Source organism: Geotrypetes seraphini, chromosome 3 (genome assembly GCF_902459505.1).
Source record: "Geotrypetes seraphini chromosome 3, aGeoSer1.1, whole genome shotgun sequence".
NCBI classification, from domain to species: Eukaryota; Metazoa; Chordata; class Amphibia; order Gymnophiona; family Dermophiidae; genus Geotrypetes; species Geotrypetes seraphini.
Genome location: NC_047086.1, coordinates 191,068,868 through 191,088,050, shown reverse-complemented (window position 1 = coordinate 191,088,050; position 19,183 = coordinate 191,068,868). Strand labels below are relative to the sequence as shown.

The following is a 19,183-nucleotide window of genomic DNA, read 5'->3' as shown; positions in this document are numbered from 1 at the left end:
GTCCAGCAGTATTGGTGTTGTTCAGAGCACTACTAGATCCCATCCTTTGCCTGTTCTCAGCTTGATGAGTATACCACTGCAGCTGGCCAACAGAACAAACCAATTTCTGATCTTTAATTTCTCCACACAGCCGGTAATCACAAAGTCAATCAGCTGTACCAGGACACCTTCATTGCTGACAAGCAGCACTCTACGGCCTTCCCAGAATTCTTCAGATTCTGAAGACCCCAGACCTCCAGGTCACTGCAGAGATGTGGCTACTCACAACACTGTGGAAGAATTTACTGCCATCAACCCTGAAGGAGATATTCCAACTGGTTGAATTGGAGTGGATTTATTTGTTTGATATACCTCAGTTTGGTGTCACAGGAGGTCTTGCTCTAGTTCTTTAGAGAGGCATTACTCATGTTGGTGCAGTTCCAGGTTATATTCCCACTCCCAAAATTGAGGATAGCGGCAGCATCATCACTATGATTGTACACATCAAGAACCAGAGGAGGTGGGAGTACTTTTGCTCTGGTGCTTCAGCTGTGTCATCAATGCTCCATGCTAGAGAATGATTCGATTTGAAACTTCAGCAGCTGTTCTGAGGCCAATGATGCTTCTCTCATCAGCAGTTTTGATGGTCTAGGAAATTACCAAATAGTCACTTCCGTGCAGCCTGCCCTGTAATCTTCAAGAGCTGCTTCCACAAATATAAAGATATAATCATACAGACTCTAATCATCCAATGAACAATCAAGTCTGAATGATTCCATTTTTATATTTAAGGAAGTGTTTTTTATGTGTCTTTAGAAACTTTAACTTGCAATAAATATTACAAGTTTTAAAAAAAACAGAACTGACTCACTATTTAGTCAATGCTAGTTTCCCAGCTTGCTATGGAGGGGTTAAAAGTGGAAAGGTACGCCAGCAGCAAAAGAGATGAATAAATGGAAGGAATGATCCAGAAGAGATGGGAAATTCCTCAGGCTGAAGCTCCTATTCTGAACATCTTTCACTGTTCCTTGCTGAAATTCTAACATTTATAGATGTTAATCCCATATTACCAAGTAAGTTCTGGTTGCCTACAACCAAAATACATACTCCAGTGGGAAATGCTGAACTTAATGGTAGGAAAGAAGCACTATCTGTACCCTTTCCCCCGCCCTCACAGATAACAGGAAATACATATCTCACACAGAATGGAGGCCTGAGTCATTGCCATGGTAACGAGATGAAGGTCCAGTGATTTAATGCAGCATCATGCCAGGGAAACACTGTGTGTCAGCCCAGCTCAGGAGCTGGCCACAAGGGTCATCTTCAAAAGGGATCCAAGTGAGTGCTGGGTGGGGGGACTATACTGGTATATGGAGTGGATTGGTATGCCTGACATAAAAGAAAGCCTTCTTCAGCATTCAGTAGGCTGAAGTTCTGTATGAGAATTAATTATTTCTGGTAACATCTGAACAGCTTGGGAAGAAATAAAACAAACAAAAAAAAGATTTAAGTGTTACTAGGAATAGGTTGGCAATTTAACTTGAAGTATTCTATGTTTCATGGTCCAAGAAACTAAGCTGCACAGAGGATGGTGAAAAGGCATAGAACCTCTCACTTGTAAGCTTGGATGGTTCAGGGATGGACACAGAAATACAGAGCCTGTCACCTCTTAGACTGCAGGCTCAGGGGACAGGCACAGGGATATGTGGCCTCTCACCTTTAGTACTGATGGCTTAGCGGATGGGCAGCTGGATAGCTGGATAGCTCAGGGGATTTGAAACAAGTAGCAAGAGTGAGCAAGAATTATACGATTATTGTCTGGGCATATCCTGTTAGCACTGGCTTTAGCAGATTGCAACTTGAGACAGGTGAGGCTGGTATTCTAGAGAAGCTGTGTTCACAGTCCTGAGAGGGAGTTTCAGATTAGAGAATGACACGGGGACAAATTTTTCCCCGTCCCTGCGGGAACTCATTTGCTCGTCCCGTCCCCATGAGTTCTTTTCCTGCCCCATTCCTGCAAGCTCCATCCTCATCCGCACAAGCCTCAAACACTTTAAAATCATAAGTGTTCGAGGCTTGTGTGGTTAAGGCAGAGCTTACAGGAATGGGGCAGTGACAGCGCCATAACTCAAGGGGACAGGACGGGGAAATTGAGTTCCTGCGGGGGCAGGGACAAATCCGTCCCTGTGTCATTCTCTATTTCAGATATTGCTTAACAGTAACACCTACACCTAATAGCTGAACTCAGGCCCACATTAGCTGAGTTCCAGGAGCCTCATCTAGAGAAAGACATGGGGATGGGGACTCATGGTAAAAGAAAAAATGAGTACTTTTACTGCAGATGTGGGAGTAAGGAGAAATTAGGTTCTTATCTGCTAATTATCTTTCTGTTAGCTTGTAGACCGGTATACTCTTTATGAATGGGTTATATGCCTCACTGTTACCAGCAGATGGAAACTGAGCACAAACTTGTATATCAGGCTAGCTTCCCCCCCCCCCCCCCCTAGCAATCCAGTCTGCCGAATAGCCAAGCAGAACCAAGAGAAGACTTCAACTGCGAACAGGAGTGTACAGAACAACAAACACTTCTAAACTACTGTTGGAACATGTGTAGAACTTAATCCTGGGAAAGAAAACATCCCCACAGCTCACAAGCTAAGCCAGCTGAGCCATAGCCGCTGTTCTTACTTCTCCCCGACCCTAGAAAAATTCTAGAACCCGCAGAAAAAACAAAATCTGTGCGCGGACAAAATCAAAAACTCGCAATCACCGCACAAAGACAGATAGGGTGGGGGACTATACCACTCTACAAGCTAACAGAAAGAAAATTAGCAGGTAAGAACCTAATTTCTCCTTCTGTATCGCTTGGTAGACCGGTATAGTTCTTATGAATGGGATATACCAAAGCAATCCCCTTTAAGAGTGGGACACCCAACGGGCCGACACCAGAACACGTTCACTGAATACCACGTCTCAACGCGCTTGAACATCCACATGGTAGTGTCTTACAAAGAAATTCAGAGAAGACCAAACTGCAGCCTTGCAAATATCCACTGGAGGCACTAGAGAAGATTCAGCCCAAGAAGCTGCCTGACCCCTAGTGGAATGAGCCTTAAGAAATTCTGGAACAGGCTTCTTCTTCAGAAAATAAGCGGAAGCAATAGTCTCCTTGATCCAACGCGCAATAGTAGCCTTAGAAGCGCCATCCCCCTTATGAGGACTTGCTAGAAGGACAAAGAGATGATCTGATTTCCTGATCTCCTGGGTCCTCTGCACAAAAGAGTGAGGGACCCGACTGACATGCAACTTGAGCAGCTGTCTCTGCTCGGAAGAGCCTTCCCGGCTACCCAAAACCGGTGGAGGACCACTGCCTGACTGACATGAAAAGGAGAAACTACCTTTGGAAGAAAGGAAGGAACAGGCCTCAAGACAACACATTCCTTAGAAAACTCCAAGAACGGAACACTACAAGAGAAAGCCAGCAGCTCAGAAACACATCTAGCTGAAGTAATGGCCACTAAGAAGACCGCTTTAAGAGTAAGGTCCTTCAAAGAGCAGTCACCCAATGGTTCAAAAGGAGGGCGCACTAAAGCTGACAGAACCAGATTCAGATCCCAAGATGGAACAGAAGGTCGCACAGGAGGCTTGAGCAACTTGGCTACCCGCATCAGGAATGGCAGTCAAACGCTGACCTTTCAACAAACCATGAAAGGCTGACAAGGCCACAAGCTGAACCCAGAGAGAAGACCAAGCCAGTCCCTTGTCCAGGCCATCCTGCAAGAAAATCTAAGATGTTAGGCAGGGAAGCGCAAAAAGAGACTGCTCCATGCGCATCACACCATTCCTCAAAGAGACACCAAACCCTCACATAAGCCCGAGAGGTGGACAGTCTCCGGGACCCCAATAGAGTTGAGATCACTTTATTTGAATACCCCTTCTTACCTAGGTGACCCCTTTCAAGAGCCAAGCCCTAAGACAGAAGGGACCCGGATCGAACACTGGAATGGGGCCGAGTCAGAAGGTCATCCAAGTGAGGCAGAGGAAGAGGATCTGCCACCAGATGCCTCACTAGATCCACGTACCATGGTTGTTGAGATCAATCCGGATCCACCAGAACCACGAGGCCTAAATGGCAAATTATGCGGAGAACTCTGCCCACTAATGGCCACGGAGGGAACACATACAACAGCCCCTCCGTTGGCCATGGTTGAATCAAAGCATCCAGGCCCTCTGCCTGACCATCTCTGCAATGACTGAAGAAGTGGGGTGTTTTGGCGTTGACACTTGTGGCCATCAGGATCTAGCACATGACGACTTAGGAAGTCCGCTTGAACATTCTCCACTCCGGCTTTGTGGGATGCTGATATTTCCTGAAGGTGTGACTCCACTCAGACCATGAGCAGAGTTGTCTCCTGTGCCACCAAAGTGCTCCTGGTGCCACCCTGATGATTGACAGGCCACCGCCGTGGTTATCTGACAGAACCCTGACTGACTTACCCATCAGAAAGGACTGGAGCCACCAAAACTGATAGTGCAGGCTGTCTAAATAGGTGCCCTGTAAAAGGGTTGCCCTCCCAGCTACAGACTTGTGACCCAGAGAGTCTGTGTCTTCTTCCAGGCAGAGCTGCCCCAGTAACACTGGGGGCCTCTGAAGTATGTAAAAGCCTCATAATTCGTAATTGATTGACCAAGAAGCCTCCTGGAGCATGCACAGATGTGTGTGACATCATCCGCGCATACTAAGAGGCCCTCCAGATGCTGCCGGAGCTCGCCAGGGCTTTCCAAAACCCGGACAAACTTCTGGGTTTTAGAAAGTCTGTCTGGGATCCCAATAGTCCTCTAAAAAGAGGACATGTCTGGGTTTTCCCGGATGTCTGGTAACCCTAATTTTATGCATACGAGTATTCATTGGGGATATCCAACAAGCTAGGTAGGGATGGGAGTAGAGCAGCCACTAGAATCAGTTTGAACGTCACTGACCTAGAATTGTGATGAACTAAATCCCAATCAATGAAAATCCCAAGTGAAATGAGAGGTATTCAGAGCCTAAACTGCCCATGTTTGCCCTCATCTCTGTGTGATATCAGATGGGTTGATATTCAAAACAATTTAACTGGCCAGAAATGGCCCCTGGCCAATTAAATCACCTTTATAGGGCTAATTGCTAATTTTCAGCAGCACTTAACCGATTATTGCCACTGAAAATAACTGGCTATTTGGGGGCAGAGCTGGCACCTGGCCAGTTAAGTGCCGATATTTAGCACTTAACTGAAATAAATAGGACCACACAAAAGACAGTCCTATTTTTATGTGGTAACTCATACCTAGTTAAGTGCTAAATTTCGCACTTAACCAGCTATGCGTTAGCCGGATCTAAACCCGGAAATTCAATACCAGCGCCTGGATATAGCCTGGCACTGCATTTCTGGATTTAATGTTGTCAGCAGTCAGCAAAACACTATCACTGCCTGCTGAATACTGGGCCCAATCTTACCCCCTCTTTTACTAAGGTGCGCTAACCGATTAGCACGCGCTAATCGAATTAGCGTGCGCTAAACGCTAAAGCATCCATAGACTAACATGTACGCGTTAGCATTTAGCATGCGCTAATCGTTTATTGCACCTTAGTAAAAGAGGGCCTTAGTATCTACGTACTTGTCTGAGGTTACATAGGAAAATGCATGGTGTTGCTAAGAGCATACGCTTTCCTATGATACTTGGATTCCACAGAGTAGCCAGGATATTGTTTATGACATTAAATAATTTTTTAAAAAACATCTTATTTTAAATAAGTCTTGTACTTCTTCCTCAGATATCTTTCACTTGCCTGAAATATCTGAATATTCCTCAGCACTGAAGGCCTGCTCCCCACTGGTGTCCCGGGAAATAGTAGTGAAACTCTGCATAGTTGGGGAATGGATGATTAGGCCACTGCTAGCCTGTCTGAGGAGGCTTTCCAGGTACCTAAATGCAAAACAAGGTGTTGTATTCAGAGTTGAATTTCCAAACTGGTTAACAAGGTTTCAAGCAATGCACAATGAATGTTTGAGGCAAATTTGCACACAGTGGGTACCTGAAAAAGTCCTGCATGTATTCTTTCTGCCTGGCCTGAAAACATGAATAGCTAAGGCTGAGAACCACTAAGCTCCATCATGTACATCACTGAGGTTTATAGGAAAGTGGTTCTCAACCCTCACATGGAGGCATACCCCTAACCAGTCGGATATTCAGGATAGTCACAAGAAACATGCAGAAAAGAGATATGCATCCAGGAGTATTGGAAGGTCTCAGGTTTTCTGTTAATTATTTGGGGATACAAAAGAATGTGAGACCAAGTGCATAGACTCATTTTCATAAGTCAGCAAGGGCTGAAAGGTGCAAGAAAACACAGTTGCTCAATGATAGGGTTGACATTATAAGCTAGTATTTTTAAATTAATTAATTGCAGTTTGAATAGCTATAGCAGTAGCTCTTTTTTGCTTCAATGAAAGTAAGATAGGCCTGAGCTATGACCAGAACTAGTAATGCTTACTGTATTTTGATATATTTATGATTCTTTGTTTTTATAATATATTGGTATTTATTTTATTTTTGTGCTCTGTAAACCACTTTGGGTTGTTATTTCCAAGGAAAGCAATTTAGAAATTTGATGTAATATCCAGAAAATTACTCTGATCGGTGTGCCTCCAGGACACAGTTAGGAAACAGTGTTCTATACAATGGCATTCAGTTTTAGCAAATATGCTCCGAGCCCTGTGATATCAGAGCACCATAGGAAAATAAAAATATCTACAGGGCAAGATTTCCAAATCTGCTCGCATTGACACAAGTTGCGCTAGCCAGAGGGTTTTAGAGCGGGCTGGTGAGGTAGGTGCTCTGACGCTCTTAGGAATTCTATGAATGTCGGAGCATTTACTTTGCAGGCCCACGCTAAAAGACCTCTAGCGTAGCTTGATAAAAGCCAGCCAAAGTTTGTTGGAATTCTTACTGGCAAGTTTGCACCAGTTTTCAAAAAGAAAAGAGGACTAGAGATAGGGTTCCACTACACAAAAGTGGAAGTAGGGAGAAGGCTGAGTCTGACATCAAAATTTAGGGGTCCTTTTACAAAGGCACGGTAGCGGTTTATCACGCGGAATACCGCGCGTTAAACCGCCTGCCGCGCTAGTACCTAACACCTCCATCGATGAGGTGTTAGGATTTTAGGCTGCCGCGGGGGTTAGCGCATGATGAAATGTCCGACGCGCTAACCCCCGTAGTGCGCCTTGATAAAAGGAGCCCTTAGTATATTAATTGAATTGCTTCTAAAATAGAGGATAGTGCACTTTCAGGCATTCAGTGGATTATAATATCCAAGGTTTTATTAGAGGTAGTTTTTTTTTAGATGCACTTGGTTTTCAGAAAGACCTCTGACCTGGTTCTACTTAGGTGACATAAATATGCTGAGTGCTCTTGAGATAAGCCCTAAGGTGACTAGGTTAGAAGCTGGTTGTGTGGGAAGTGATAAAGAATAGTGGTAAATGGAGCTTGGTTCAAGGAAGGAGCATCACCCGTGGTGTGCTGCAGAGATCTGGCCTTGACCCAGTCTTTTTCAACATTTTTGTAAGTGCTATTGTAGAAGGGCCATCAGGAAAGGTTTGTCTTTTTGTTGATGATACCAAAATCTGCAACAGGATAATCACTTTGAAAAGTGTGGGAAACATATGCAGGGCTGCAGCAAAGCTTGGGGAATTCTCTAGTGTTTGGTAACTGATGTTTAATGTAAAAAAAAAAAAAAATAGTCGTGAATTTGAGTTGCGACATAACATAAGGGGTGAAGTTCTTCTATGCATAAAAGAAGGGCAGTGCCTAGGAGGTGATCATAATGTATCTGATGATCCTAAGGTGGCCAAATAGGCAGAAAAGGCAATAGTAAGCCAAAAGGATACTTGGGTGCACATGGAGAAGAACAGCCAATAAGAGAAAGGAGATCATGGAAGGAAGTGACATTGGCTTCCTAAATGGATTTCTGATTTTGAGCTCTTGCCTCTTCACCCGAATAATAGCTTCTATCTCGCTCCATCAGCTATCGGGAACTTTATTTCTCACCTGAATGGTGTTCAAAACTCTCCCTGATGGCACACAAACTCAAAATGTTGGAGGTAAAACAAACTTTAAAGCAGTTTCGCCACACCGGTCCAGATGGCACCATGCACCAGGCCCACGGGCCTAGCTCACCAACGCAGGCTGTGGTGCCGGAGATACAGAGTAGATCTGAAGATGAAGGAGAGTTGGAGTCAGTTAACCTCCAAAGCTTAAGCCGCGAAGTTCAGAAATGTTATAAAGATCTCTGTTTGGAGCTGAACGACATGAAGATTGCCACCCATATCGATACAATACACCGGGACCTTAGAGACTTGGGATCACACTTTGACGAGATGGAGACTCAATTTGAGGAACAAGGGAAGGCTGTAATGGATAGGGTTACCAGACGTCCAGATTTGCCCAGACATGTCCTCTTTTTAGAGGACATGTCTGGGCATATGGATGGATTTTCAAAACCCAGCACTTTGTCCAGGTTTTGAAAAGCTTCCACCTCGGGACTGCATGTGATGTCATTGTGTTGCATCCGTGCATGCGCAGATACCTTCCTGACATGGTTCTGAGGACGAAAACAGGTTGAGTAGATGGGGCTGGGGCAGGACTTGGATGTAATGGGGCATGGCTGGGTGGAGCTAGATGGGGCTATGGGTCTGGATTTTACATCAGTAAAATCTGGTAACCCTAGTAATGGACCTCCAAACTAAATGTACAACCATGGAATCCCAGCTGGAAGATATGCACTATAAACTCAACGGCATGGAAAATAGGGTACGTCGGAACAATTTGCAGTTCTGAGGGATCCCTGAGAGTAATAATCAGGAAAATGTGAGAGTTGTTCAAACCTTGTGCTGATAGATATTAAATCTGACTGAGGCCTCCTCTGAAGTTGAGCTGGAGTGGGCACACCAGGCCTTGCCTGCTGCCTCAGAAGATTGTCCCTGGGACATTATTGTGTGTTTTGCTAAATACACAGATAAAAAAATTGATTTTACAGAATGTTTGCGAGCTTCCATCCCTCCACTTTCAAGACGCCCCTGTCTCTCTTTACCAGGATCTGCCAACGGGGCTTGACACAATCTGGCTTGGCAGGTGCCACAGCCGCTGCCTTTAGACCTAAGGTTAGGACCTTAAATTGTCTTTTGAGGACTACATTCACTCCGGGGTCTTGCACATCTTTTAAAGTTACTCCGCTTTCATTAGGCAGTGAAGTATGTTTAGTTACTTACGTTACCAGTGAATCCACTTTAGGCAGGTCAAATAGTGGCTGAAAATCCAATGCCATCAGATACAGCTTTGTCATAGTCTTGGCATCCAGCAGATGACTTTTAGACAGGAGAACTCTGTCCTGAGAGGGCAAACCCCCCTACGCAAAATCACAGGTGTGACCTCAGATGGTGCCTGCATCCTCTGATAATTTAAAAAGACTGTGAAGATTAAACTCACAAAATATGGAGTAAACCCCTGAACAAGGAGCCCTGAGAACTCCTGCAGGAACTCATCCTGTTTCCTCACGGGACCAGAGGTGTCTGCTCATCCTCACTTCGCCGAATCCACCAAGTCGCTACCTGTGGGCTCTAGAGGTTTTTCTTGACTCCCAGAGCCACCTTCAAGTGTGATGCCCTAGAGCAGGGGTGTCAAAGTCCCCCCCCCTTTGAGGGCCGCAATCCAGTCGGGTTTTCAGGATTTCCCCAATGAATATGCATGAGATCTATTAGCATACAGCGAAAGCAGTGCATGCAAATAGATCTCATGCATATTCATTGGGGAAATCCTGAAAACTCGACTGGATTGCGGCCCTCGAGGACGGACTTTGACACCACTGCCCTAAAGGGATCAGAAGAGGTTAAGTCCAGCACTTCTGCCTCCTTCAGGTACTCTGTAACACATGGAACACGGATGCTCCTCAGCCTGCATCCAGCATGAATCCACATTAAAACAGCCTGAGGAGTCCATCTGTAATGATTTTAAGCAAAATCAAGGTATTTTGAAGCAGACAGAAGCTTTTAAAATCAAACCAGGAAATCTAAGATGGCCACTGTGACAGCATTTTAGCACTAAAAACGGCTCGGGACTGCTAAATAAAAACACAGAAAATTCAACATATGTTTATGTTTATTTATTCATTTGATGAATCGCTTATCTATAATTTACTAAGCGATTTACAATAAGATACATAAGCATTATAAAACAAATTACTAATATCATATACAAACTAAAAACAAAACTCATAAGCAGACAAACACTTAAACATTTTAAGACAAACATAATCCTTTTAAAAGACATATTAATAATATCAAGTACTAAATAAAAAACCGACTTATACACAGACAACACTAAGACACATAATGATAAAAAAGGGGAAAAGTTACATAATAGATGTTTCAAGAAGAAAAAAGAGAACATTCAAGGAAAAAACATAGGGAGGGATAACTTGACTACAGTAAAAAAAGTATTTCTATTAAAGATTAAAAGCATCTTTAAAAAGGAAAGTTTTTAATTTATTTTTAAAAAGACTGAGATCCTTTTCATTTTTTATGTATTGTGGCAAAGAGTTCCAAGTCTGGGGGGCCACAATTGAAAACATGTCATGACGTCTGGTACCTACCACTTTTAAGGAAGGGACTGCCAGTAACCCTTGTGATAAAGAGCAAAGAGAACGTGATAAATTATGTGGGATAAGCATCCGATTTATAAATGAAGGTTCATTTGTGGATAGAGTTTTAAATACTAGCAATAGAATTTTATATGTTATGCGATGAGTAATAGGGAGCCAATGCGACTCAATCATATAAGGGGTTACATGGTCATACTTTTTACCATTATATAAAAGTTTGACTGCAATGTTTTGAATTATTTGTAACCGTTTTTTTTCTTTTTGCGTAATATTAAGTAATAATGCATTGCAATAATCAAGCTTTGTTATTATCAGTGAATGTAAAAGAATATTTAAAGATTTAGGTTCAAGAAATTTCAAAATTGAACGAATCATTCGCAATTTATAGAGGCAGGATTTGACAACGTTGCTGATATGATCATGATAGGAGAATTTTTCACCAATCACAACCCCAACATAGGGGTTTTGGAAGTGGGGGACCCAAATACCAACCTCAAAAACCTTTAAAACTTCAATTTGTAGATCACTCTGATGTCTCCCATAGGTTACAATAGCCTGAAACTGTTGTACTTGTGCTGTGCCTGCTAGTGCTGCCCAATTCACCGATTCAAATCAATTCACTGATTCACTTCGGTGAATTGATTCGAATTGATTCATTTTCCCTATGATTCAGACTCATCGATTAAGTGACCAGCCCTCCCCCTCCCTCCCCTTCCCTCCCAGTGAGGCCTGACATACCTCCAGGGCCTCTTAAAGCAGCAGCAGCAGCAGCAGCGATGACTGGTGGACAGATGCAGCGCTCTGAGCAGGCTACTCATGGTCTGCCCCACTGGGTCCTTCCCTGTGCTGCATCACTGATGTTGTTACTGACGACATGGCAGAGGGAAGCCCTGGCGTACAGGCCACAAATAACTTGTTCAGAGCACTCCCTCTGACCGCAAGTCATCGCCACCACTGCTGCAGCAGCTTTAGGAGACCAGACAGTTTGTCAGATCTCACAGTGTGGGGGGGTCAGTTGGAAACTTGAAATTTGGAAAGTGCCACATAGGGGGTTGAGAGGCATGGAAAGCTGCTGCACAGGGGGCTGGGAGGGAGGGATGGGGGAAGAGAGGAAGAATTGTTGGGCATGGGGTGGAGGAAAGGAAGGGAGAGATGCAATAAAAGGTAAAAAGGGTTGAGAAGGAGAAATCCTGCATATGGTGGAGGGGAGGAAGACATGCATGGAAATGAGAGAGGGAGAAATGTTGGACATAGGGTAGAGGGCAGGGAGAGAAAGAAATGTTGCACATGATAATGGAGGAGAGGAAGAGATAGATGCTGCATGGAGGGGAATAGAGAGGTTTGACCCAGGGCAGAAGGCAGCAGGAAAGAGAGAGAAGAGAGATGGTAGACAGAGGGAAAGAAATGTTGGCTAAGGCAGTGGAAGGGAAGGTACAGATGGAAGAAGGATGGTGAGCACAGAGAAAGAAGAAAACATCAAAGGGGCAGGTGACCCTGGTGAGTGAGTTAACTAAATACAAACAGAAACCAGAGCCTGGGATCAATATGATTTGATTATTAAATTGACCAGACAATAAAAGGTAGAAAAAATAATTTTATTTTTTATTTTGTGATTACAATATGTCAGATTTGAAATGTGTATCCTTCCAGAACTGGTGTTAGTATGTGTGAGGAAAAGTCTTTTTTGTTTATACCACAGCACAGGCATGGGGTTGGGGGGTTGGGGGTGAGTGAAGAGGCTACAAAATAAACCCGCCAGTGTGTTTGAACAAAACGCCTGATTTTGCAGGAAAAGCAGATCGAATAAAAAAAACCAATTCAGTAGGCTGAATCGAATCAAAATTTTTCCCATGATTTGGGCAGCACTAGTGCCTGCTTCAGCTGGGCAATGTAGAATGGACTCAGACAAACATAAAAATTCACTCCAAATGCTTGTTTCTTTGGGCTGCCAGTCAGACCCTGAATGAGCCTGAGACCCCAGATCCTCACAGCTCCTCATGTATCTTCGAGGGGGGGGAGACACAGCTGGCACCTGCTAAAGCCCTCAGGACCGGCATGGGGGCCACACAGCTTGCACTCAAGCTCTGATAAAAACCAGAAGTTAGCCTTTCTCCTAGGGGAATGGTTCCCAAACCACCAAAGTGTTAGGGCAGGCTGCCCAGTCAGGTTCCTTATAAAAGGGTTGCCCTCCCAGCTACAGACTTCTGACCAGAGAGTCTGTGTCTTCTCCCTGGCAGAGCTGCCCCAGTCGAACTGGGAACCTCTGAAGCACTGCAAGTCTCACCGTTTGGATGAAGACCCCAAAATAAAAAATTTAAATCAGGGCAGATCAGAAAGACACCTTCCAACTCATTTGTAGAACGAAAATCTGAGGAGACTGGGCACAGCCTAGAGATACAGGAGACAGAGCTAAGAGAAAAAGGTAGATGATGCCTTCTACAAACTCACGAGTAAAGGAGAATAACCCACTGGTTCAAGACTCATATGCTTTTTGCACTGGAATCAGTATTAGGGGAACACAGAAAATGCCAAAGACTCAGTGTTAATTAGAAAATGACACAGTATTTAGATAGCATGGGGGTTAGAAGGTAGTTTAAATCAGAGAAACCCATAAAGGATAATTCAGCTTCAAAGCAACAGACTTACAATTATGTATGCCCTTATTTAATGGCAATATTTTCCCAGGAAATAAAGTTTGGTGTCTGTTGTTTAAGCAGACAATTTTTTTGTATTGCTTTACATCCTGAGGTTATAACATATCCTAATATGTTCATATCCCCAGTGCCTGTTCATGTTGTTTTTCCTTTGTGTGAAAGCCAGCTGCTAGCTTGAATTGAAATTTAAGGTTAGTGCAAAGCCTAAGCCTCTTCATATCACATTTAACCAGCTATATTTTATCTGGTGCATATCCCATCTAGTCCAATCCAATCCTTGCCTTTCTATACCAATTCATCCCTTGAAAAAGGCTCGACTCAGTTAACAAAATTTCTTGAGTACAACTAGAAAAAAAGATCATTTCTATCCTACAATCAACCAGTAGTGTAGTGAAGGTAGGAAGCACCCCCTTCCCTGCTCCTTCCATGCAACCCCCCACATTCCACACTCATGCCCTCCCTTCCCACCCCCATACCTCTTAAAATCTTCGCCAGCACATGCAGCTTCTCCAGTTTGCTGCTCACGTTGGCTTTCCCTCTGATGTCACTTCCTGGTTCCGCAACACGGAAGTAATTTTAGAGGGAACCAGGCCACTGTGAGCAGTTGCTTGTGCTGGCAAAAATTTTAAAGAAGTATGGGAGGGTGCGAGCATGGCATGGGAAGGCACTAAGCAAACTGATCGTATACCAATCGGTTTGTGACCTGATTTTCCTCCAATCTGATTCACTAACCTCTGTGCCGATCTTATTCCAATCCGATTATGCAAATGAGGGGGAATGGCACGCAAATGTAGGCAGGCAGCGATTCACTAAAAAAAATAAGGGACACCGACTGGGCTGACCGATCCAAAATATGCGACTGCTGAGGACCAGTTGCTCAGGTCCTTTCCAACTGCCCTGCCTTCTGCCGCCCTGCTCTCTTTCCTGCTTCTCTGCTCACTGCCCCAATCTCCTGCTCTCAGCCCTGATCTGCTGCTCTCTGACCCAACTCTCCTGCCCTTCCCTGCAGTGCAAACCCATAGTTTTAACCCTTGGGTTTAAAGCGGGTTAAAACCATGGACTTGCGAAGAAGAAAAAAGCAAAACAGCACTGGAGGCAAGAAGGGGAAGGAAGGCCGAAAGGGACAAGTCAGGGCAAGTAAAAAAAAAGGAAAACAAAACAACCGGACAGATAAAGCATGCGCAGACCATCTACAGGCAAAGTAGATGGTCTGCGCATGCATCAGTATCGCTACCCAGCGATTCATGTCGTCGGATGGGGGCATGCCTCCGATCACCCCCATTTGCATCAAGATGGTTTGTGAATCGGTCGGCCTGCCTCCAATCGCCCACAGATTGGACATGGATCGGAAGATTAGTAAATCTAGCCCAAAGTCTTTTGTTACTTTATTCTGAGGCTGCTAGCCCATCTGCACTGACATCCCCCAAGACTAGATATCAATGATATGATCTCCCATAGGCCTTTGCTGACATTGGTAAGGCCAGCAAGTTAAGGCTGGGCTTACAGTGACACTTCAATACTTTTTTGGGGGGGAGGGGGGCTCATCCTTACATACACCATTATGGACTGTTTGGGATATCTACAGAGTATATTTATATGAAGCATTTGTTTGATAAATTAGAGGAATTTCCAGCGGCAATTGTTTGGGTTACTTTTCGGGCTACTCTGAGTACAAGTTGGGCTATATTTAGGCTATTTTTTGCAATGAGTTTGGCTGGAAAATGTTTTGCCATCTAGCAACCCTGGTTACGCTAGAGTCAGTCTCTATAACTTTCCTGCTGTAACTTATTTTGGTATTTGAGCACATCACAGAAACATCCCTACACTATAGTCTCATTCAAATCCCCCTACTACTTTTCAAGCTCATGAATTCTTGTCCCTTTTTCAGGAGAGATGTAGAACAAGCAACCCTTGTCCTGTTTTCTGAATGATGTCATTGCATTTCCCCTTGTTCTGGCTACAGATGGCTCAGCTTCCCCTTACCAGTTTGTGTAGATGGTGGTGATGGTCTGATCCCCACTAGAATTTAGTGGCTGTGTTTGCTGCAGGAGTGCGCTGCGGACAGCACGAGTAATATCAATGTTGATCATGTGGGCAAGGGAGTAGATTGTGGTGATGTAGGCACCCAGACTGGCCAGTACTTCTGATGGGCGTTGAATTTCCTTTGTGTTTTGGTTGTAGTTCAGCATCGAGACCATGGCTCTATAGAGACAGATACAACTTTGTTGAGGGCAAGGCACTGACATATCCCAAAAGTATAGCTAGCCTTGTAACCCAACATAAGCAATTAAGCTCTTTCATATGGGAATCCTGTTCATCAAGTTCTCATACCTCAAAGGTTTGAGGTGGCCTAGCTGAATATTCATCCTTGTTCAATAAACTTTCAGGCTACTAGACGTCCTCCTGCGAGACTGATCATTAAATGCAACAATCATAATCCCCCAAAAACCAGTGTTACCAGAAAAACACTGTAAAAATGTATAATTGGATCTCATACTTTCAAAATGTCCTAATCTAGATCATTTGGACTTCGGAGAGGCCAGCATAGTAAAGGATTGGCCACATAGACATCCCAACAGAGCAGTGAGATACCTTAGAGGGCACTGCTGTGAACTTCACTGAAAGGGTGTCAGATGTATATCTCACCATAACCCCGTTATAATTTATGGTGAGCACCCCCCCCCCTCCAAATCTACTATACCTACCTATGTATTACCCCAATAGCCCTTATGGCTCCAGGTGGTAACTATATGGCAGTATAGTAAGGTTTGGGTGAGTTTTGATGTGCTCATACTTAATACTATAGATGTTGTGGTTAGAGTGTCTTATGGGCCTGGGTCCTCCTCTCTATGGTTCACTAACCCTCCTACCAGGCTACTTAAGATACCTGTGTGATGTTCTACTAGGCTTTCCCATACTAGATGCTGCTGTTCTAGAGTCAGGTATGTACCTTTTTGTTCTCATTTTTGTGTGGTGGAAGCGGGTCAGTAAGCATTAGGGAGTGTAGGGGTGTATTACCTTTGTTGCATGCAGTGTTCATCTGGTCAGTTTGGGCACCTTTGTGACGTCTTGCAAAACATTTGATTATCGCTGCAAGACATCCAAGTCTAACCCGCCCTTATGCACGCCCAAAGCCCGCCTATAACACACTTCCACCATGCCCTTCTCAAGCTCTGGATGCACAGAGGCTGGGACACCTCGCTAGATGTCCAGAAAGGTAGTTTTGATTATTGGCTCTTGGACGACCTGGTGATTAGGATGTTTATATTTTTTGATTATGAGCCCCATAACTTTTGTTCAGACACCTTGATGCCTGGCCAACAGTTATCTATTTAAAAGGGAGAGGAGACAAAGGTGTGGCAGGGTTGGGTTTAAACCTTAAGTGAATAGGGATAATATTCATTTGTTGTCTGGTAAAAGTTATCCAGATAAGTATGCTGCAATATAGAGTAGCCTAAGATATCATAGAAACATAGAAAATGATGGCAGAAAAGGGCCACGGCCCATCCAGTCTGCCCACACCAAAGACCCACCCCCTATCTACCTCCATGAAGAGATCCGACATGCCAACCCATCTTTTCTTAAAATCTGGCACGCTGCTGGCCTCAATTACCTGTTGAGGAAGATTATTCCAACGATCAACCACCCTTTCGGTGAAGAAATATTTTCTGGTATGGCCATGAAATTTCCCACCCTTGATTTTCCATGGATGCCCTCTGGATATCTTTAACTAGCTATATTCAATGGCACCAGTGGATTTTTCAGGAACTGTTATCATTTTAAATATCCACAGAAAGATATTGTGAAACTTTAATTTGTATATATTTGGGCTGAATGCTGAACCCCTAATTTTTCAAACACTGAGACGCTGCTTGTCTCATATGCTGTTGGTGCAAACAGTATACTATGCTATCTTGTGAGGCAGAAATCTCCAGCCTTTGACTGCAGTTATCAGAATCTGAGCCTAGCACCAATTTAAGGCCGAATACCTGTTGAGGCGTGTTTCCACATGAAGGCTCAGGTACTCTGCAGGTGTGATGACATGGTCAAAAATGTTCAGACTGGAGACGGTGCTCAAAGTCAGAGAGAGTTCAGACAGGGTAACATGCAGCTTGTCCAAGCTGGGAAATAAAGTAAAAAAGAGACATTCAAAAACACTGTAAACAAACTGAAACTCACTGACCCTATTTCTGTTAGTAACATTAACCTATTTAGACACAGCAAGGTAAAGGGGATGGGACGATATACTGCTTTTTCTGTGTGATTACAATCAAATCAGTTTGCATATTTTAGACAAGTGTAGTGGTACCTTGGTTTGCAAGCATAATTTGTTCCAGAAGCATGCTCGTATATCAGAACGAGTATCCCCATAGAAAATAAAGGAAACTCAGATGATTCGTTCCACATCCCAAAAACGCCCCCCTTCCCCCCTTCCTGAGGCCACTGACGTGCTCGCTCCCACCCCGGGAACCCGCTTTGCACCCCCGTAACCCACCCCCAAACCATTACCTCAAGCGGACACTGGCATGCGCCAACCCACAGGACATACGCGTGCTGGTGCCAAAAGAGCCTGCTGCGCCTGCCGCTGATCTATGCTGGGCTGCTGCGGGGTCTTGAGCATCTGCACATGCTCAAGGCCTTCTAGCTGCCACCCTCTCTGAGATTATGGGATTGAGAATCTCATGAGAATTTCGGAGAGGGTGGCAGCCAGAAGGTCTTGAGCATGCGCAGATGCTCAAGGCCCCGCAGCAGCCCAGCATAGATCAGCGACAGGCTCTTTCAGCACCGGCATGCATATGTCCTGTGGGTTGGCCAACTTCTTTGGTTCTTGTGTTGTGCTAGGGCTTGTGGGACCAGCTTTTGAAAAAGCAAAGGAAACACTCGGTCCGAGTGTTTTACATTACAGATTAGATGTGCTGCGGTATTTTGTAATATCTGAATTCATTTAATTTCATGCTGGAATAGCTCATCTAAATTTATTTATTACAGGACCAGGGCAGAGATTTTGGGAGCTGGCAGCGCAGCTGAGTGACTGGCATGACTGGTAAGAAAGCAGCGGTTGATCTTTGAGTAATGCATGTGGGCAAGGTTAGCCGCATTTCACCCCCTCTCACAGGACATTTGCATCAAAACAAGCGAAACATTACATGTATGTGTGTATAGGTATTCAAAGGCCTTGTGCCATATTTCCTGCTTTGGTGGAGGTAGAGCGGCAGAGGTAGAGGCAGAGGGAAGATGATGGACACAGTGTGTATTGGGGGAAGAGATGCTGGACAAGGCAAGGAGGGAGAGATACTGGATATAGTGTGGTGGAAGAGGAAAGAGATATTGGACATGGATGAGAGAAGGGAAGGGGAGAGGAGATGCTAGATAACTTGGGGAAAAGAAAGGAGAGATGCTAGACTAAGAGGAAGGGGGGATTAGCGAAGGGAAGAGTCTGTACTACTGGGGATGAGAGAGAGCATATATATAACCAAAGATTAACCTATGATATTAGATACTGTTAATACTTTTATCTCCCGATACCATTTTGGGCTACTGGCACTATTTTGTGGCCAGCACCAGCATGGGCAGGAGCAACTGGTGATTGCTCCTGCCTGGGGCCTACTGAACCTCAAGGGACAACAGAGGTAGGCCCGCTGAGGGGGGAAGGGGGAAAATGCTTGGAAGGGGCCTGATTTTGCAGGGGGCCTTATTATGGGGTGCTTTAATCATGGAATGTTAATCAAAGGCCTGGATTAGGGGAAGCAATGATCAGGGAGTGCTGGATCAGGGGGAGGGGCTATGATCATGGACCAGGATAGCACAGAGGGGCCCTTTACAATGCAGGCTTGGAGCAGCAGGTAGTGGTTTTGAG

The 19,183-nt window shown here is 44.5% G+C and overlaps 1 protein-coding gene across 2 annotated transcripts in view; it reads right to left on the bottom strand.

Moving 5' to 3' along the window:
* The window catches only part of NCKAP1L (NCK associated protein 1 like), a 265,246-nt gene that overhangs the window by 88,941 nt on the left and 157,122 nt on the right, over nucleotides 1-19,183 (bottom strand). For both annotated transcript variants that reach the window (XM_033938673.1, XM_033938674.1), the window contains 3 exons: nucleotides 17,316-17,447; nucleotides 15,310-15,528; nucleotides 5,807-5,943 (listed from right to left, as the gene is read on the bottom strand). In XM_033938673.1, coding sequence (XP_033794564.1) covers nucleotides 5,807-5,943; nucleotides 15,310-15,528; nucleotides 17,316-17,447 — 488 coding nt within the window. The remainder of the gene's footprint in view (nucleotides 1-5,806; nucleotides 5,944-15,309; nucleotides 15,529-17,315; nucleotides 17,448-19,183) is intronic.